The following is a 21,499-nucleotide window of genomic DNA, read 5'->3' as shown; positions in this document are numbered from 1 at the left end:
CTGTGCTGATTTTTGAATAGGTAACACATTTGTGTGGTTCAAAATCCAAAAATTATTAGAAATCTATTTTGTCTGATCTTTGTCCCAATCTGTCCAGTGCGCACTTGGCCCATGAAATGATCTGCAGTTTCCCTATGCAAATATAGCAGCTCCTCCTTACCTACGGGGAACCTGTTCTAGGACCTCCCCATCATCATCCCTACCAGCCCCTACCACCACTACCACCACCACTGCCACAAATACCAAAATCTGAAGATGCTCAGGTCCTTTCTATACAATGTTGTAATACTTGCACAAAACCTACACACATCCTTCCTCTCATTACTTCTAGGTTACTTATAATACCTAAGGCAATGACAGTGCTATGCAAACAGCTGTTAAGCTGTATTGCTTAGGGAATGATGACAAGAAAAAAGGCTGTACATGTTCAGTATGAACGCAGTTTTTTGGGTTTTTTTTTTTTTTTGGTGAGATTGAGGTTTGAACTCAGGGCCTTGAGCTCACAAAGCTCACCACTGGAGACGCACCTCCAACTCCCCAGATGCAATTATTTTTAGAATATTTTTGATCCAAGGTTGGTTGAATCCACAAATGCAAAACCTACAGAGTGCTGACTAAACAAGCCAACACAAACATAAAGTCCTTTTTCCCATTTTTTCACATAAAAGATAGTATACTGTACATTTTACTCTGCATCTGATTTTCATTACTTAAAATATCTTGGGAGTGATTTTTATTTGTGTGCGTGTGGCACTGGGGTTTGATGCTCTAACACTTGAGACACTTTGCCAGTCCCAGGAGTGATTTCTATCCATATGTAGACAGCTTCATCGTTGTTTTTAAGCAATAGTCTGTGGCATGAATATGAAATAGCTAAGGTAATTAATTCCTTCTTGATAGGCATTTGGCTGCTTCCAGCGTTTTGCTGTTTCAAATAATGTTGCATTGACTGACCTGGCACTGCATCATCCCGCATCATCCCACATGTGTGGAAACAGGCATTTCCGAAAAACTCCCAAAGGGGGTTCATGGGTCAAAGTAGATACATAAATACAATGTGTATAGGTGCTAAATTGAATGCTGTCAAATTGATGCTTATGAGATGTATGAACCGAAGTTCCATCAAGTTGGTATGACAATGAGAGCCTCCAAGCTTACCCAGCAACCTGCAAGCCCCGCCCCCTATGGCTGGAAGCAATGCCAAAGAACTTCAGTCTGTGGTTTTCGCCTCTCCAACTCACTTTTGCCCCTTCTTCTGGTAATTAAATTTCTCATCCTTACTTTAGGGAACTGCCCCTCTCCCACTGAAAGGATTCTTATCTCCATACCCACACACTGAGTGGGAGAAATGAGTCTCCTCCCACCCATCCCACCCACCCCATCTCAGGCTGGGCCAATCATTGATGCCTGACCCTGGGACACAGAAATTGGTTCAAAGATGGACATATAGTCCGACCAATCAGAACTCCTCCTTGGAATGTGTCTAAGTGGAACTGGGGAAAATAGCTTTCTTTCCTTTCTAGAGAAAAAGGCATTAAAATGTTCACCTCACCGTGATCTAAAACAACGAATCCATAATCATGAGGAAAGATACCCCAAGAGAATGAAGCCAATACAAAGACAGACATAGAGACAAAGACAGAGAGGGATACTGCAGAGGTTTCTGGATCCGCCTGTTCCTAAAACTCAATCCTTTCCACGTATGGGTCATGCCTGCCAAGAAATGTCCCTATTTTGTTTGATTAATTCAAGTTGACCTTTCTGTAACTTGCCACCCAAAGTTCTTAGTAATGCACTGTATTTAAAGTATAATCCCAATTTGGTTGCAATAGAGAGAGACAGATACAGATATATAGATGTGAATATACTATGTAGAAGGGTGTGTGTTTGGATAGGAAAAAAAAGACCAGAAGAAACATATTAAATGGTAATAGGGTTATCTCTGCAATTCCCCCATCTGCGATTGCAGATGATTTTTATTTTAGTCTTTGTACTTGTCTGTGTTTTCCAAATTGTCTGCAAGGAACATGGAATTTAAAACCATAATACACAATCCTTTTTAAAGATCTGGTTGGCAGGAAGCAACCCAGAGTGCACTGAGAGGAAGGCGCTGAGCCCCTGCAGTGATCAGCACAGCATGAAGCCCACCATGAGGCTTTCTCTATGTGGTCAGCACATCCAGGCGCAACCACTGCTCATCTCAGGCAGACTGGAAGGTTATTGAGGGGATCTACTACGTAGTCACTAAACCCAAGAGCCCTCAGCGTCTGTCCCAGACTCCTCCCCACACTCCTCCTGAACCCCTGGCTGAACTCAGAAAATCCCTGCCTGCCACATCAGCCTCCTGGGAGAGCCTCATATGGCACTGGCAAACAGTTGTCCATGATCCTCAGCACAACAAAGAGAAATGTGTGCCCTTCTGCAGTTGAATTTTTACTATTGAGGGGTCCCTTCTCCCCAAGCCTCTTCAGACTTCTGCTTGGCCTGGACCTCCAGCAGAGGAATGAATCACACAAAGCCAGCCCCATCTCAGCCAGGGCCTGTGGTCAAGACCCTCCATTGGCCAGTTGGATGAAAAGGGTAGTAATCTGCACTTAAGGAATCCAGATTTTCTGGGTTGAAGGACAAGTGGGCCCACAATGCATCAGCAAGAGAGGGTGGGTAAACATTATCCAATCCCAGATCCAGACTGTCCTACAACTGAGGTCCTGCGCAGTGTCTGATGGCGTCAGGGTTAAAGATGGACTAGCTAAAGGGAGTCCTGGGAGTGTGCTCTCTGCTGAAGGCTGGGGGCCCCAGCCTGCTGCATCAGCAGAGGAGTAAGAATGCCTTCCTTGCCCAGCAGAAGGAGCAGCCCTTTACCTTGGAGATCACAGCAGCTGAGCCACCTGCCAACGTTGCAAGACCGAGCCAACACCAAGACCAACCAACACACCAGGGCTAGTAGAGTGAACAGCTGTTGGTTTTTTCCTGCCCAGTTTCCATCCCTGCTCTTCTGAGAGCAACATGCCACATTTCCTTAGGTGACCCATCCCTCTTTTGCCCTGGGACCACAAGTGCATCAATGCATCCCATTCCTCAGGGATAGCTATGTATCCTACCATATCCAATTTGAGCCATCCCTGGGATTTCTGCTGATATTATTAGGAAACAGATTTGCTTTTCCTATTTAAATGCAAAATGTAAATCTGGAACAGTCATTATCCACTTTTGTGGATGACCTATCTGAAGATGAAGCCAATCCAAAAGAAAGCATAAGTTAGAGATGGACAGAGAGAACCAGTGTCCAAAGACACCATTCAAGACCTAGATCCAGCCAGGCCTCAATCTGACCGCCTTGAACTTCCCAGTTACTTAAACAAACAAAACAAACAAACAAACTAAAAAAACCTCTTTTTTTTCCCTGTATAAGAGTCTGTCAATAGCAACCAAAAAGTTACTAATTCAGTGAAATCACCAATCAGAAGCAGCGTCATTTTGGGGAATATCCCTTCAAGACAACGATTGGCCTCAAACCTCGTTTAATAAAATTGCAGTAAGACAAATGTCAAAGAACTGTTCCCAGTGTAATGCTGACTAATTCTGCTCTGAAATGTTAACTGGGGCACCAAGTTTAAGGGAGGCAGAGAGTTTAGGGAAGCCGGCCATCGCCTAACCTGCCCTTCTCTCCCTGCATTCAACACCAGCCACAAAACAGCCTCAGGCCATCCTGACAGTCTCATTTCCCACTACTCCTCAGAATGGAATCCACACCACAAACTGGGATCTGATCTTGTCCCCTGATTTTCCCACCTCCATTCCTTTGCTTGTGCTGTCTCGTTCAGCACAAGCAAAGTTCAGTGCACTTTTCCACTCCATCTCTCCTTTTGGAAATTCTGCTTAGTCTCCATAGCCCACAGCCCACTTCAAATGCTCCCAACTCCACACAGCCATCCTTGGTTGTCCCCCCTTTCTTTTGCTCTCCCAGGACACCCTACACCCTTTCTCTAGCGCCCACTATCTTCTGCCTTGGGTCCACGTGACATGGCTGGTCTCTCCTGCTTGAGTCAGTTAGAGGGTCTTGTACTCTCCTGGCTGCCCAGCACCTGGTACACACCTGCTCTCCACAAATATGGATGAGTAACTGGAACAGGGCAGTTCAATTGGAATGTACCTCATTTACACACAGGACAGCTACTTGCATTTGTAGAGGGGAAAGAAAGGGCAAATGCCACAGAGAGGGCTGGCAGCCCTTTCCAGAAAGGGAAGGGAGGCAGAGGAACAGAGATGAAGTAGCCAGATGTCTCTATTCCCATCATTTGCCCCACAGCCTGTGTCCTGACTCCACTGGGCTGTGCCCTTGGGGGACCTTCTCTGCTATCAGTAATTGGCCTTTGTTGATGTCACAGTCAAATGCCTTTCCAGGCACATTTGCAGATCTGGTTTTCAGATGGCCTGTTTCAGTTACCTCTTGATTTACACATTGTTTCTGCCTGTGCAGCTTGGATTAAATATCTTATTAAAATAAATGTTCCATTAAAATACAGGCAGTGTGGGTAACCCAGGCTGTAGCCAGATCTTCTCATTCAGAGAAAAGTGAGAATTTCTAATTAGTGAGGACAGTGACCAGAGCAGCCAAGACACCTTGCAGCTTGGTTTAAACCTAACAGGACACACCCTTCCCCAACGTGAGGCTCCACATCCCCCAACTCAGGCCAAAAATTCAGAAGAGGCCCAACTACCCCAGCACCTGTCCCATCCCTTTCTTTGCACATATGTAACTGTCACAATGAAATCCCCTATACAACTAAAATAATATATGCTAATAAAATGTTTTTAAAATAATGGAATGTGGATTCCATCCTAGGTGCCCCAGGTCCTAATGTTGGGAAGCTCCTAGTTTCCTCCAACTGCACTACAATCCCCTTCATAGGTAATGAAAGCCAAGTGCCGTGAGGTAAGTGTTTCAGCCAGAGTTACCACACTCCAAGTAGTGGGAGAAAAGACATAGAATATGACATCAGACAGAGTTGGGTTTGAATTCCAGAGCTGCCATATGGGCTGGCTGACATTGGTTACACTGCCCCTTTTGAAACTCAATGAAAAATAGAGATAATGATAGTAAGTTCCGTGCAGGAGAATTAAATGAAGGTTAGGTGCCAGCCCAGTGGACATCCAGAGTGGGGTTCCATCCATGTTCCCAACCCTGACTTTTTCTCTCATTATTCCTGAGTTTCTGTACCATAATGCACAGCCACCCATAATTTCTGTCATTTTATTTCAAGGTAATTCAGGGGGATGAAGGAAGAGGAACATCCAAAGATCAATCCACAGTGACCATTTGTAGCCCAGCTCCAGCAGGGAGCCCAGCCAGGCTGCCAGGTCCCCTTAGTCCACTCACAAAAGGCCTACTCCAAACCAAGGGAGTCCAAGGGACACACAGGGCTGGGCCTTTGGGATCAGAGAGTTACACCTAGAGCTCCCCAACCCTGGGCCTCCTGCCTCCCACACTGTACATCTCATGTGACACAGGTGTGGCCAGGTGTGGCCAGGTGAGGAGGGGCTGCAGTGAGCAGGTGGCTGGCACTTTACGTGTAAGGAGAGAAGGCAGATTCTGCCAACGTTGCCAAAGCTACCGATTTCTCAAGGGAAGACTGAAAAACAGATTCACAACACGGACACTTCCAATTTTGAAAATATCAGCTTAAATGGGAAAAGGAGGCTATGTAGACCTAACAAAGCCCCCAGAGAAGGGAAGCTCCGGGAGGCAGCACTGTGTTTCCATGCCATCCACTCCTGCATCTCCAGCACCTACAATAGTGTGGCCCAGGGAAGAGGCTTCCTAGAGATCAGAGGGATCTGCAGTGGCCAGGTTTTAACCTCTGCCTTGGACAGTAAATCCTAGATGGCAGAGCCATGCAGCCACTCCTACTAGACTCTGTGACCCAGGCCCTGTGCATAAACCAGGGATTAGAGATGTGCCTCACTCATGAGGTGTCAAGAGATTCTGTACCCCAAAAGTAAGCATTTATGACCACAGGTGCCACCCTAGTGCACTGATTCTACCCTAGAGCATTCCTTTTGATTGGTAAAGAAAAAGAAAACAGCAGAGGAAGGAAAAAGATACAGGACGGATGGCTCTGATCAATGGGCCTCCCTCCTCCTACCCTCAGAGAACAGGACCTGGCAAGGTCAGCTGTCTCGGGACACACATGGGAACAACACATCTCCATGGTCGGTTCCGGGAAGGACTTGGCTGGAGCCTCAGCCTTCATGAAACAGAGTGTTCACAACTGATAAGCTTAAAAGCAAGTGACAATTTTTCAATCACCCTTGTTCCAAGGGCAGTGAATAATTACAACATCAGCTCCAGGTTGCCACTAAGTGTGTCTAGAAGGAGAAGAGAAGGTCAAACCAAGTTCACTCGGCCCTAGAAACCAGTCAGGGTGCTCTGATATCATCCTGTTCAGGATTAAAACAGGCCTCCTCACTCAGAAATCCCAATTTAGGAAACACCAGCCCTGCTTGTCCCACTATCATGAGGGTGAGGCTCCCCCAGATACCACCCAGACACACCCAGTGGGAATCCCAAGGTGATGACAGAATTGACTTTAAGAATAAAGGGACTGTGGAGAAAGAGGCATGAGAGAGTCTGAGGGAGTGTGGGTAGTTCCTACACAGGTGGGTATGTATGCAAAAATTCAGGGCGGGACCTTTAAGAGCTGTGTCCTTCCTGTACATAATGTCACACTTCCAACATTCATAACAGCAGCTGCAGCTACCTGCATTAAGCACTTACTACAAGTCAGGCACTGCGACAGTGCTTATCTAGGTTCTGAATCATTGTTATGGTTTGAATCTAAAAATGTCCCCTGAAGACTTATATGTTAAAGGCTTGGTTGCCAGCTGGTGGGCTTTTGATTTCTCTTTTGAGGGGTGATTAGAGCATGAGGGCTCTGACTTCATCAATGGATTAATCTATTGATGGATTCATAGCTGAATGAACTGGGACCTAGTTGGAGGAAGTAGGTCACTCATGACTTTGAAGGGTGTATTTTGTGCCTAAACCATTCCTCTCCACACATGCACTCCCTTCCTCCCCACCTCTCTCTCTCTCTCTCTCTCTCTGTCTTTTTCTCTCTCTCCCTCTTTTTCTCTTTCTCTCCCTCTCTCTTTCTCTCTTTCTCTCCCTCTCTCCCTCTCTCTCTCTCTCTCTCTCTCTCTCTCTCTCTATACTCCACCATGATATTCTGCCTTACCACAGGCCCAAAGCAATGGAACCAGCCAACCTCAGACTAAAATCTCTCAAACCATGAGCAAAATTAAATATTTCCTTCTTCAAGTTGGTCTCCTGCCCCCCTCAGGTATGTTGTGACACAACCAAGTAATAGTTAAGAGCACTGCCTCATCAGTAAGCCTGAGACCCTAGTATCAAACCCTAGTATCACCAAAAAAAATTTTTTTTAAAAATTTTAAGGAAAAAAGTGGGGAGCATGGTGGCACACACCTGTGATCCCAGCACTCTGGAGGCTGTCTGGGCTATATGGCAAGACCCTGTTTCAAAAGCAAAAACAAGGCTGGAGGTGTGGCTCAAGTGGTAAAGTGCCTGCCTAGCAAACGTGAAGCCCTAAGTTCAAACCCCAGTCCCACAAAAAAAAAAAAATCACATAGCTTCTATAACCATATTAAAAATCCCTGCTCCTCTACCTCTGATTGCACCTAGCACCCTCCCCAGCATCTGAGCCTCAGCATCTCAGCTGAATGACAGTGATAATACTGGTAGAATTAAGTGGCTGGGGTCCAGTGGTACAGTGCTTACCCAGTATGTGTCAGGTCCTGGGTTCTAACCCCAGCACTGCAAACAAAATTAATTACTTAACTGGTAGAATTAAGACATATGTATATGTATATGTAAGCCCTTAGCACTAGGCCTAGCAAATAGTAAGCTTCAAAATGTACTGGTGCATTACAGCCACTATTCAACCCTCAACAACCCTGGGACACTGGTGGTCCTGGGCCCATACTAACCTATTAAAAAATGGTTTCCCTCCTGCCAACTGCACTTTCCAGGTCTCAGGCATTTTCACATCATCCTCCCTATTTTTCCCAAACCCCAGTAGTACTTGACAATTACTTCTTTACATTGACTTGCATTTTTGACTTAAACAAATTTGCTTTTTTTTAAATGTTATATAACTGTCATGCATAGAAAACCAGTATCACTTGCCATGAATGATTTTTTTAAATAGCTATTAAGGTAAAAGGGACTTGTCCACCTGAAATCACCTTGCCTACCTCATTCACACTTCATGAGTTCAGGAGGCGAGGAACTCAGTTTATAGGGAACGGGGAGGAGTAGGGGGAGCACTGGGGGCCTTCTCTGCTTAAAATGACTGAGAAACTTCTTGGATCCTGGGGCAGCCCCCATGTATACAAAAGTGATTTTCATTGGTTGAACCAAACAGACTTGGCAAGCCCTCTATTTGGCAACATCCTGGTAAGCAACCATCTGCACACACAAGGGCTACAAAGAGATAAAACTGCATTTAGAAAAAAAAATATATATGTATTGGCTAATGGCAAGTGTTCACCAATTCAGATGCCAACTAGCATATGTGAAGGTTGCCTGTTAGGTACCAGCTCCAGAACCCAATATCTAGGAACTCAGAGCCAAGGACTGCCCTGGTGCCCAGTCCCAGCCTCAGAACAGTCAGGACTGAGCCCTCTTCTCATGTCTATGGGCCCCAAGACCATGAAGAGACAGGCAAGGGCTCAGAGGAATTACAACAGAATGTGCAAGTGATCATTTGCCTCCATTTCTCTCTTAGATCTCAAGGAAGGAACGGGAAGGGAGAGATTCCCCAATCTCAGAAAAGAAAAGGGCACCTTGACACCTTTGTCAAAACAAGAGGACAGTAATAAGAGGACCTCAGACATAGGCAACTGGCATGTTTTCCTTGGGGGAGCCACTAACTCTCTTGAGTATCCCTATTCTGGGCAATGGGGACCCAGAGGTGACAAAGGCAAAGTCACTGCTCTCAGTTCACATTCTGGCAGAGGAAGCAGCTAATAAGCTGTTTATTACACAAACTAGATAATATCAGCTAACAATAAGCACCACAGAGGAAATAAATCAGGGTAAAGCAATGACTGGAGTGAGCTGCTTAGATTGGAATGGTCAGGGGAGTAGTTTTGAAGGAGATGACACTGGAGTCAAGAGTCCAATGAGAGAAAGTACCAGCCAATAAAGTCACTGTTGACAACAAGTGCAAAGGACCTGCAGCAGGAACACCCTTGCCATGTTCCAGGAGCAAAAGGAAGGCCTCTGAAGTAGAAGTACAGGCATCATGGTGAGTGAAGGGTAAAGTGGTAAGAGGTACGGTCGTTGACTTCATCTGAAGTATAATGGCATCCTACAGAGAGTATTCTACAGGAGATAAGCTTGATTTTATTTGAATTTTTTAAACTCCAGTCTGGTCACTGTAAGGAGAGTGGATAAGAGGGTCTAGAAGCAAAGACACAAAATAGGACATTAAAATAATGGCTCAAGTCAACTGTGGTTGATGCACACCTGTCATCCCAGCACTCAGGAGGCCACAGTAGGAGAATTACGAGTTCTGACCAGCCTAAACTACACAGAGAGACCTGTCTCAAATTAATCAATTAAAATAAATAGTGGCTCAACAGGAATCAAACAAACTGACTTATGCCTCAAATTCTGTCCCTTAAATTCCAAGGGTCTAACTCCTCAGATTCTCAGGGAGGTTAATAATGTAAAACTCGTTAAAAGGAGATGTTTGTTCTTTAAGGCAAGGACAGCCAACTGGGTGGCATTCAAACATCAGACAAGAGAGAGCCGGAGAGAGGCCCTTCAGAAACAGCAGGACCCAGCCACCTCCTAACAAGAGAACAAGCACCATCTGTTCCAGGGCTGGGGAGTGGATCGGCTCCTGCTCCATGACCCTTCCAGCTTCGTGACTCTAGGACTCCAAGGCCAAGACACAGGCTCAGACCTCATGCTCAGCAACAAATAGGGCCATCTCCAAAGACAGAACTGAAGTCTTCTCCTGGAAACCAGATTCAAACCCTAGGAACAAATCCACCCATGACTGCCACTCTCACCAAAACAGACAACCAACCTCCAGCAGTACAGCCTTGCAAAGAAATGAAAGAATAAGAAATCAACCCAAATCTCATGGTGACTCTAGACCTATATACAGGTAACACGGGGGACAACAGAACATGGTGAACACCACCAATCCACAGAGTCCTAACCATAGAGAATTCCTAGAGATAAATAATCCAGGAGCTGGAGGTATAGCTCCGTGCTGAAGCGTTTGCCCAGCACACATGAGACCCTGGGTTCTATCCCCAGCAAAAGAAAAAAAGAAAGACAATCTAGTTCCTTCGATAAATTGTAAGGGGAAAAATAAAAGAGTTGAAGGAAGAAATTTTATAGATTAAGAGAAGTACAAGCCTGGAGAGGTGGCTCATACCTATAATCCTAGCTACTCAGGAGGTGGAGAACAGAAGGATCAAAGTTTAAGGACAGCCTGGACAAAAAGTTAGCAAGACTCCATCTCAACCAATAAAAGCTGGACAGATGGCACACAACTGTCATCCCAGCTACACCAGAGCAGGATCATGGTCCAGGCCCACCCAGGCATAAATGCAAAACCCTATTTGAAGCAAAAAGGGGTGAGGGCATGACTCATGTGGTAGAGCACTTGCCTACCACTCTGAGTTCAAACCCCAGTACCTCAAAAAAAAGAAAAAAACAGGAATTCAGGCCAGCCTGAGCTTGATTGCCTGAATCCTGACTCCGAAAAATTTTGGAAAACTTTTATGAGACAATAAGTGAAATTTAAACACTGCCTGCCTAGACATGATTAAAAGGGTATGATAATGGTTTTTTAAGAGAATTCTTATCATTAAGATGTAAACTAGTGGCTCAAGTGGTAGAGTACCTGTTCTGAAAGCTAGAAGCCCTGAGTTCAAACCCCAGTACTGAAAACAAAACAAACAAACAAACAAAGCCAAAAAAAAAAAAAGATGCAAACTAAAATAACAACAAAGTGATCTAATGTCTGGGAATTTACTTAAAAATAATATTCTGGGGGAGATGGATAGCAAATAAACAAGATTGGTCATGAGTTAATAATGGCTAAAACTGAACATTATGTTATACTATCCTCTGTGCTTTTGTGTATGCTTGAGATACACCACAATTAAAAATAAAAAAAAAAATCACAGGTTTAGAGTATAACTCAGTGGTAGAATGCTTGCCCAGCATCCACAAGGTCCTTGGTTTGATACCCAGTGCCCCCTAAAAAATATTTTTGTAAAAACTAGGGGCCGGGCTTTTTCTAATAACCCACACAAGAATAGCCCTGGACGTTACACTCCACAATGGAAGGCTCCCATTCAGCAGACTCAGAATTCTCCCTCCAGAGCCTGCCAGCAAGAATTTGATGGATAATGAGAAAATTCTTATTTTCCCCCTAGTAGAAATCAGGCTCTTCATCAACACACCTCAAAGGAACTCTCCATCACTATACTGTTGTTTATAAATTGGGCTCTCATGGGACAACTTCATTCAGTTGTTCAAATGCAATCCCCCTCAAACACAACTCTGCAAGATCCAATGGGACAAAAACCCTGTTAATGGTCAGAAAGGGGCAGAATCTCCAGGATGTCCCATAACTCCAGAGAGAACTGTCAAGTCAAGTCTGATAAGCACCACATCCATTACCCCAACAGGTAAAATGAGGGTGGAGTTTTCAGCATAGTTTTCAGGACCTACCAAGAGGGTCCAGGAGTCTGTGAGTACTGAGCCTAAATGGAATATCTATCTCATTACCATCACCCTGGCACACCCTCCTGCCCCTTAATATGTAGTATTTCTAAGTGGCTTAGAGGGAGCAGAAGGATAACAAGGACCACCAGGACATCCCTAACAGCCACATGTGACCGTTTCAACCCTGAAGGCAAAAAGCCCAGAGTGTTATCTGCACAAGCCTGTCAATTAAAGGTGCTGGAAAGATCGATGGATGGATCAGCCTTGTGGAAGGATGAGGAGGGGCCTGAGTCTGAGCTGACCCTATGGTGAGACAAGGAGGAAGGAAGAACTCAGCAAATTTAACACCCAGCACGGAGTTTGGGAAAGGCTTAAGAGAAGCTGGCAGCTGCAGCCTGCTCCAGCCAGCGCTCCCGCCCTCAACCAGCTAGCACCCGCAGAGCAAGGGTCAATAGTGTACACTGCACTGATTTCAGATACTTAAAGACACAGAAACTCCAGATTGCAGCAAGGGAAGCAAAGATCATTTAGCAACAAGATGAAACCAATCCTTCTATCTCCTTAGGTAGGTTACGTTCATGACCAAAGCCATCAGGATGGCTTTAACTACAGAAGAATGGGATAAAGCCAAGGGCCACTACTGTCTGCCTGCATTGCAGGAAACAACATAATGCATCCAAGAAGAAAGGCTGCCATGGGGCATCCTGACCTGGCCAACCCAATCTGTCCCCTATCCAGGTCTTCCCACCCCCCAAACTCTCTCTATCCAGACTCATTCCTGGCTGCCCCTTTGGCTTGTCCATGACTGGTCTCTCCTCCAGACATCTTTTCTTAGTCAGTAGGGCAGAGGGCCAATGAGAGGAAATGGGAGTTCTGAGCAAACCCCTTCATCCTCATACAGCACTTTAGATTTTTCAGCTCCATCTCACCTACATTCTGCCACTTGAGCCTCACAAGCCCTTTGTGTGCAGGCAGAAACTAAGGCTTGGGGAGTTCTACTCTACATTACCATATCATAATCAACTGATGAGTCTAGCTCCCTATATAGGGGTTTTTCCACCCCACCACACATTCTGTCCTCAAGATCAGGAACTGGTCTGATGTGTCCACCTTTTTATCCAGCACATTTTCCTTTTCATTCCCTAAGGCAGGTGTGACCAGCTGCCCCATACATCCTTCTGAAGCCAGAAGATTGGCCTGTTCATCCCTACTCTACCGATTAGATGCTGAAGGGCAAGGAATGGAAGGGAATGAAAGTCCAGAGACAAATGGGGCCCAGACCTGGAGCACTAGGTTTCAGAATTCTGCTAGAAGCTTTCTCTACGAGATGCACTTGTCCCCAACATCAGCCACTCCTAGATCACCTGCAGGATTTCTGCTATACTCAATACCACTTGTACTTTTATGACTACTATTTCTATTAAACAGACTCATTCTAGTGACTTCATTCATTTAACTTAAAGTGATGCTTTATATTACTGCCACAAATGGAAAAATCAGTACCCCTAGCCATGAGAAGGAGGGACTGTAAAACAAAATGATCTCCCTGTCTAGGTAGGTATCATTTCCATCTAAAGAACCTGAGCTGGACAGCTACTCTCTCTTTGTTACAAAAGGGAGATTTAGCAAGTGTTAAAAAGTTGTCAAAGCCAGACTAGCACCAACCTGAAACTTTCCTCTTGGAGAAATCAGGAGGATTGGTAGCGAACTGAAAAGGGAAGAACTTTCTCACCAGGTGACTCAATGCTATTTCATGCTTAACCACCTTGAATCATTTCCCTGCAGTTGCATCCTGTGCTGTGGGAAACATCTTACTAAACTACATTTTAGGAAGTGGGAGACAAGAAGAATGGGAAACAATCCCACCACAAGGGCAGCCCATTCCATCTTCCCAAAGGCTCTCCTGTTCACTGCCCAACACCCCCACTCCAGGGCTGCCAGTCCCCATCCAGGTGTCTCTGGCTCCAGTGCCCTTGTCTCAGACCTTGTCTTAGATAGTGTGCATAACTAACCTCCTAAACTCTGGAAATTAGGATCCGGCAGGGCCACTGGAAATTGCAGGAGTCAGCTGCCATGCCTTCAGCTTCTGGGAGGCTTTGCTATGTACTCTAGCAGAAGAGGGAGGCTGTGCCAATAACCTGCACTGGCAGCTCCCTGGGGTCTATGGTGGATGTCAAACCTGCAGCTGGGGGCTGGAGCCCAAGAAGTTGACACAGAACTACCTTCTTGCACCCCCCAACCTTACACCTCTCACTCCACAGATGCCCAAAACGTTTCTGTTTTTTTGTTTTTTTTTTGAAATAGCCTAAGAAAACGATTTTCAACACCCAGAGCAAACAGGAAAGCAAACTCAAGAAAGAAAACAGAGAAAACCCAAAAACAGACACGGTGGAGGAAGGGGGCGGCGGTAAGTGAACAACCTCCAAACTTGGTCTTTGCCTTAGGGCACCAAGCACAGAGCAAGCGGAGCTCGGCCAGGAGGGCACCTCTCGAGCTCAACCAAGTTTGCAGAGAAGCAAATGGCAACACCGGTGCATTGTGCCACTCGAGCTGAGCCAGGGACAGTCGCCCGGGCTGGATCTATGCTATTCGCGCTGCAGGCTTCGGGATGGGTGCCGAGAGTGACAAATGCAAGGTCTGGGGGCGAAGGACTTGGTGTCCCTGTGGCCGGGATGAACCCCGACAGCCTCTCTCAGTCATCCTCCAACTCAGCCAGTGTCCCACCTGGGCTTCCTAGGGCCAGCCAGTGTCTAGAGCTAATCTCCCAACTCGCTCCCCCCGACCGCGCCTGGAGAGGAAGCTTTTTTTCCAATCAACACGGAGCCTAACGCCGGTTGGAAAAGTCCACCCCAAAGAAAATTGGGATTTAGAGCGAGAGAGGACGGAGGGGAGGAGGGAGCTGGCAGCTTTACCTTTTCTCTTTATTCTGTTTTCGGGATTTGTGCAGGAGTCCGATGAGCACCACGGCGGCGCGGATCCCCGCCTTTCGGCAATGCATCCTCCCTGCCGGCTGGGACATGGCGAGGCCGCCGGCGGTGCCCGGCCGCGCCCTCGCCCGCCCGCCCGCCGCGCGTCCCCGCCGCCCCGGCTCCGCGCGCTCTGCGCTACCCGCGCCGGCCCCAGCGCCCGCGCCCCGGACCCCCGCCACCCGCCTTGCATGGGCCCCGCCCCGCCTAGGTGCGCCCCGGGGGTCAGGTGACTGGGCGCTCACTTCCTGGCGACCTTCAGCGTCTCCTGGGGGCCCGCGGGGCAGCCGGCGTCAGCTCCCCAGGAGCCGGCATTTCCAAGGCTGGCTCGGGGTGCGGCCGGCCGGCGGCTCCCGGGCTGTCGCTCAGATGCGCCGCCCGCGCCCGACCCCGCCTCGGTCCCGCCTCCAGCGCCCGGGCCGCTGGCTCCCGGGCTGGTCCTGGCAGCGGACGGCTCGGGCGACCCGACCAAGGGAGGCGGCCGGCTCTCTCCCGGGACTACCGGGGACTCAGCGCCCGCATTCGCGCTCTGCCCGGCGGCGGCGCTCTCCCTTGCCGCCCCGCCCCTGCCTTCTCTCGTCCTTGTCCTCTTGGTCCCTTCTCTGCCTTCAGCGTCCCCAGCCCCGCGCCCCCGCTGGCCGGCCACGGGCTCCCTCCCCAGACAGGCGGCTGACGCGCCCTCCAGCCCGGCCCGCCGGGATACTTCTCCGATGCTGTCACTGTCTTTAAAACAGAGGAGGAAAAAAACATGCACCGAAAGGAAACGCGTGTCCTCTATCCAAGCAAATCTGCCTTCGTGCTGCCGCCGCCGCTGTGGGGACTTCCCGGTCGGGTCCCGAGCTGGGGGTGGGGGAGACATTTTGATTAGGCAGGGTGCTACCTCCTACCACCCGGACCCCAAGTCTGCGAAAAGATTTTCGTGATAGGCTGGGGTCAACTCCCTTTAACATTTGCTTCGCGGCCCTGGGACTTTGATACAACCCAGGGTCTGTGACCAACTTCACCGCCCGCCGCTACATCGCCTTCAGAACCAGGTTGCCAGGGAGGCGCGGGTCGTGCGCCCCCACCCCCACAGCATCCAACATCCCCCCCCCCAGTCGTACTCCACCCCTTGCACACCGTGTGCATGCTTCATCTTCATTTCGGAACAGAAGCACGCAAGGTCACGCAGTTCCTGGAGAAGGAAGCATAGCTTGGTCCCTATCCGCGCGGGGGACCTCGCCCCAAAGTATCCCTCCTCCACCTCCATTTGCTGCTTGGGCCTCCCAGATCCCTCCAGCTTCTGAAGCACGACTAACCGCTTTGCCCCCAAGGGAAAAGGAATCGGGCAGGGGGGCTGGAGGGAATTAAAACGAGCCAATTAGTCCATATTTAGAAACAGTCCTGTTGGGGCCAGAGGTTCCTGAGGCAATTCACCTTGGTTTTTATACAGTCTGGTGTTCAAGCAAACAGAAAATTCAGGCAGGGAAGGTGCCCCTGCTGGAGAGGAGAGAGGGCTGCAAATAAACTCCAGGGCCTGGGGTTTCAGCCCTGCCCCTTCAGTAGGCACAGTCGTCCTTTGCTGGCACTGAAGCTGGGGTGGGAGAGAGTCTCAGAGAGGTTCCAAAATGCACCTGGTCTCTTTATGAAGCATCCATTAGTAATGGCCTTGGGCCCTTCTGGACTGGCCTGGGTGGTGGGGAATCACAGATATAAACATGAGCATCTATTCATAACAAGATTGAATGACCCAGGTCCTACCCTGGGATGAGAAACTAGGCAGGTTTCAAGGACTGCACCAGTAGTGACCTTCGAAACCAGCTGGTGAAAGAATGGGAAATGAGAGTCCTCAGTAGGAAAGAGAGAAAAGCCTCAGGGCCTCTGTAAGCCCCCAGTACTTCAGGTTAACTTCAGCTGCATGCCAGGGAGCACAAGTGTATTTTAGTTGCACACAGGACACAGTGGAAAGCTGCATCCCAAGGGAGAGCCAGTCTCCCTCCATCTCCCTTCCTAGCAGGTGAGAATGTGGATGACTCCCACCCATCTCCCACTAACTAGTTCAAGTCAAGTGCACAGCTGGTAGCAGGGCATTGAAGTGAGGGTGCAGACTCTTTCCACCAAGCAAGTTCTAATACTCATTCTTGTTCTGAGGTTTCAGGCTGTCTCAGCTCCTTCACAATCCCAATGTGGCTGAAAACACAAGGCAGTCTTCAAAAGACCACATTCTCTCAGATCCTAATTGCTGGGGCCATAAGAGGGTTACCGAGGAATAGGACAGCCCTTCCTTACATCCCACAAACCCTTCACCTTTGGGACATAGACAGGATGCCCCTGCTGAATGCCTGCTTCAGCCCCCGCTGCCAATCACAACCACACCCAACAGTGTAAACACCAAAACACAAGGAAACCCAGTGACAAAGAGCATAATGCCCATCCACGCCAGGCCTGGTCACTCCTCTAACATTTATTAAACACTGAAGATGAGTCTTCACAAAACAGACTGTAGTGAAAGAGAAATGGAGTATTATCCTTGCCCAGAACAAGCAGGACTAACATACACCTCACTGCATTTCCAGCTAGCCTATGCAGAGTGGCCCAGCTGGTGTTTCCCAAAATTAGGCCACTCGCATGCAACCCTTCACAAATTTTTGTCTTAGGTCAAACTGCTGGATTATTTATTTTACTTTCATGAAGTTAGCTCATTTTTTACTTAACAGTAAAAGAAAATATTACCACCCTAAATGAAAATCCATGATCGCTTGCTATCAATACCATAAAAACAAATACAGGCTTATTAAATTCTACCTCAGTGCTGTGCCCTGGTGAACGCTATTCCCTGATGAAGCACCTTCCTTAAGAAAGAAAAACATGCAAGTGTGAAGTGTCAGCAAGACATCTGCATCAAACTGAGACACTGTCCTTGAAGAAATCATAGTTTGGAAGAGAACTGAAAGGGAACAGTTTTTCACATTTATGACTCGAAGATGTGCATGGGCATTGTGGGGTGGACTGAAAAGGCTGCACATGTTCAAGCCACAGGAAGTGAGAACTGCAGCAGTCAGAGACGGGGTCTTCCTCCAGGCCCCAGTCTTCCCCATAGCTTACACCCAGCAGCGTTCCCACACACACGCCTCCAAGCCCACAGTCCCTGAAAGCAAAGTGCCAGGCAGCGCCAGCCTGCTCTTCCTGAATGCAGGGGAAACCCAAAGGCAGTGGGGCCTGAGTGGGAGTCAGGGGTGGGGGCGGGACAGGGAAGTTAATCATGAACAGAGGGCAGACAGCTGCACAGCCCACTCCTAAGGGGTCAGTGGGTTGAGACAGACAGACACGCATGCTTGGTCCTGAAGAAAAGGGCCTTCTATGTCTGAGAACCTGCTCCAGAGCCACATTCATGTGAAGGCAGAGTAAGCCCCGCTGCCAGCACTTCAGAGAGAGCCTGCAGCAGACACTCCCTCCCTGCCCCACCCGACCTTGGACTCTTGGTGCCTGCACTGCTTTGCAGCAAAATGACTGCAACCATTCTTAGCTAGGACTGGTGTAGACCAGGCAAGAGGGGCTTTGGAGAAGGGAGGGTAGGACCTTTGATGAAAACCAGATGTCTTTGGATGCCTTGCTCCTCCCCTTCTGCAGGGCGGGGCAGGCTCTCCAGCCATCCCCTGGATCTCACGAGGTTTGGAGCAAGGCAACATTTATACAGCCTTAGTAAGGACCGAGCAACACTCACTCTCTTCTAATTTGATGGCGGGGGTCGGGGGGGAGTGAACACATACACATACCTGCTGAGGGAAATCACTCACAAGCCCCCTGTCACACCTCACACTTCTACTGGGCATTCACACCTGCGCTTGTTACCTACGGAACGGGACTGACATTCATTCTTGCCAGATGCATCAGCGCCCCCTGCTGGGACACAGCGCAGTTGCGTCTCTGGAAGACTACCATATGAGGAAAAGAGAGAAGTGGAGAGGAAGAGGGAGGGCAGGAAGGCAAAAAAAGAGGGGGAGAAGGAAAGACTGAGGAAGCCATTTAAAGTGGGGGAGCAGCTTCTATTTTGAAGAGAAAGAGATGCAGGAAGAGAATTTGCCAACACAGACTCTCCTAACAACCCCTCCCAGAGCTTATAACCAGCCCCAAGGAGGCCCATCTCACAGTGACAGCAACAGGAGGCTGATATACCCAGGCAGAGTTGGAAGGCCTCAGAGACTAGCCTTAGTAACACAGCTCAGCCCTCCTCTCCTAGAGCCACACATCTACTAAGCAGAGGCTCTGATCATGAACTGGCTCCAGATCTGGAAGCAGATCTTGGTGACTTGTGTGGCATTTCCAAATTCCAGGGAAAGAAAACACTCTAAGGAAACCCACAGATACCCGCCCCCCCAAGAGTGGGCATCCAGCCCTTGGGCTGCACAACATTTAGAACCCAGAGTCACCAAAGGAACGCATGCCAGGTGTGATTTCAATCAGAACTGTGTTGATTTCCTGTTGAGGGGTTAGAAGAAGAGGACAAACTAGGAGGAGTTTTTAAAATATTGCTCGGGCTACTGAAAGTATTTTAAATGTTTCTCTTTATTGGCTCATTCCTGAATTTTTAAGTTTTTGCTAAGCTGCATGATTATAATTTCTCCAACAGTGGAAACAGTACTTTTGTGTATGAAATTTCTGATGAACATGAAGAAGGCCTTTTTTGCATGGAGACTGTCCAGCTATCACTCCAAAAATCAGTGCAGCACAGGTCTTCTCACACCCAGGGCCCCCTGGCCCTCATCTCACTGATTACCAAATCTCTCAGCTGCTGCTATCCCCAAAGCAACTTCCAACCCCAGAGTTTCTGAGGCTGAGAAGAAAATCAGAAGGGAAGCTGTCTTTCTGTAATATTAGCAACATTGCTTAGCAACAACACCCTTCAAAGAAGAACCAGCAGACTCTCCAAAAACCTATTCTGTTTGGCTCTACAAAGAACAGAATGGATTCTTATACATGTATTATTTATATACTATTTTATATGCCCAGGAATGCAGTCTGTGCCTAGCTTCTTTGGGAGATGACGAATTATACTTATATGAGATTTCCAGACAGCTAGAGCTTTGAATAGGAAAACTTTGTGTTTGTTTGCTTGCTTGCTTGCATTGCTGTAATGACCTTGGCTAGAAATTTCTCTAAAATGTCTCATACACTGTTGTCCTCTTCGAAGACAGGTTTAATGTAACCTTTTCATGGTGACTCAGAACCATTATTATCAATATCAACCATGGTAGTGAGCTAAAATGCAGTTATGAACTGACAGGACATTGAAGTGACAATCCCATTTGTAACCGCACTTAGTGGCCCCAAACAACTGTGGCATGAAACACCATAAGTAAAGCACAGACCCTGCAGACAGACAAACCTGAATTAGAGTCCCACCTGCAGTTTTTACCACTGACCAGACTCAGGTCAAGAATTAACCTCCTTGTGTCTCAGTTTCTTCCCCTGGAAAGGGGGAAAGCAGTAGTGCCATTCTCCTAGGGTTATTTGCAAGGATTGGATGAACATACAGAGTCTACACAAAGACTTGCATGAAAATGTGCACAGCAGTTTTATTCAAAATGGCCAAAGTCTTAAAATAGCCCAGAGGTCTGTCAACAAACTGTGATACCTCCACCTGGTGGAATATCACTCAGCAATAAAAAAAGAACAAAATACTTATACACGCAGCCACGTGAATAAATTTCAAAACGATTATGATGAGAGAAAAGAAGGCAGATATAAAAATGTAATTTTCTCTATGATTCCATTTATGAGAATTTTAGGGCTGGCAGCTTGGCTCAAGCGGTAGAATGTCTGCCTAACAAGTACAAGGCTCTGGGTTCAAACCACAATACCACCAAAAAAAAAAAAATAGAAAATTTGAAACAGACAATTTGAGGTGCAAAAAATTTACAACAGTGGCTGCCTCTGCTTATGGAAGATTTTTCTATATAAATGGAACTATTTTGTACCAGAATGAGATGGAAGGTCCATTTGTCAAAACATAGAATTATGATTTGTGCATTTCAGTGTATGTAAATTTTATTTTAAAAAGAGCTGAGACTAATAATAACAGTAATAATAACAGGAGAGAGATGTGGAATGAGTAGAGGAATAGATGAAACAATGGCAGAATAGCCAAATGTGACTGTATGTGTTTGTCATCCCAGCACTCAAGGTTAGCCTTGAATAAAGAAGACCCTGTCTCAAAAAAAGAAAGAATGGCAGAATGTTGGTGATTTTTGAAGCTGGGAGGGAGGAAAAGGAGCAGGAGTTCATGGTACTATATTCATATGTTGGGCAATTTCCAAAATAAAATATTATAGGGAATGTTCATGGTGGGAGAAGTGGTTAACAGTGGTTATCTCAGGAATTATCGTTTTATTGTTCACTCTATTTTTCTTCTATTTACAACTTTTATGTAAGAACTATGTATTCATTTTGCAAATAAAATTTAAAAATATGGGTTTGGGGTTGTAGCTCATTGGGTAGAGCACTTGCCTAGCATGCATGAGATTCTGGGTTTGATCACCAGCACCTCTATAATAATACTAAAATAAAAACAAAAGGATATACCAAAACTGTTAAATGAGAATACGCATATGAGCACTTTGCCAGTGACCTATAAGTGGCCTTGCTCACTGTGCTGCATTAATGTATGCTGGGTCCTCAAGTTCCTGGAGATGGCTATGTCTATCCTTGCTGCCCCCTGGGAACCCAAATAACCAAGCTTGACAGAAATAAGGAACAAGCACCTAAGGGGTTTCCCACC

General features: G+C 47.2%; 1 protein-coding gene across 16 annotated transcripts in view; it reads right to left on the bottom strand.

Annotated features, from left to right (window-relative positions):
* The window catches only part of Rap1gap2 (RAP1 GTPase activating protein 2), a 226,847-nt gene that overhangs the window by 131,775 nt on the left and 73,573 nt on the right, over nucleotides 1-21,499 (bottom strand). For 2 of the 16 annotated variants that reach the window (XM_074046623.1, XM_074046625.1), the window contains exon 1: nucleotides 14,689-14,826. The exons of 12 other annotated variants lie outside the window; for them this stretch is intronic. In XM_074046623.1, the coding sequence (XP_073902724.1) occupies nucleotides 14,689-14,795 (107 nt within the window). In that variant the 5' untranslated portion in view covers nucleotides 14,796-14,826. Of the gene's footprint in view, nucleotides 1-14,688; nucleotides 14,827-14,987; nucleotides 15,030-21,499 lie in introns of those variants that run through there. 2 more of the 16 variants (XM_074046635.1, XM_074046636.1) reach the window with 2 other exon arrangements.

This window comes from Castor canadensis, chromosome 11 (genome assembly GCF_047511655.1).
Source record: "Castor canadensis chromosome 11, mCasCan1.hap1v2, whole genome shotgun sequence".
NCBI lineage: Eukaryota > Metazoa > Chordata > Mammalia > Rodentia > Castoridae > Castor > Castor canadensis.
The sequence above is the reverse complement of the archived record's forward strand: the minus strand, read 5'-3'. Positions and strand labels throughout refer to the sequence as shown.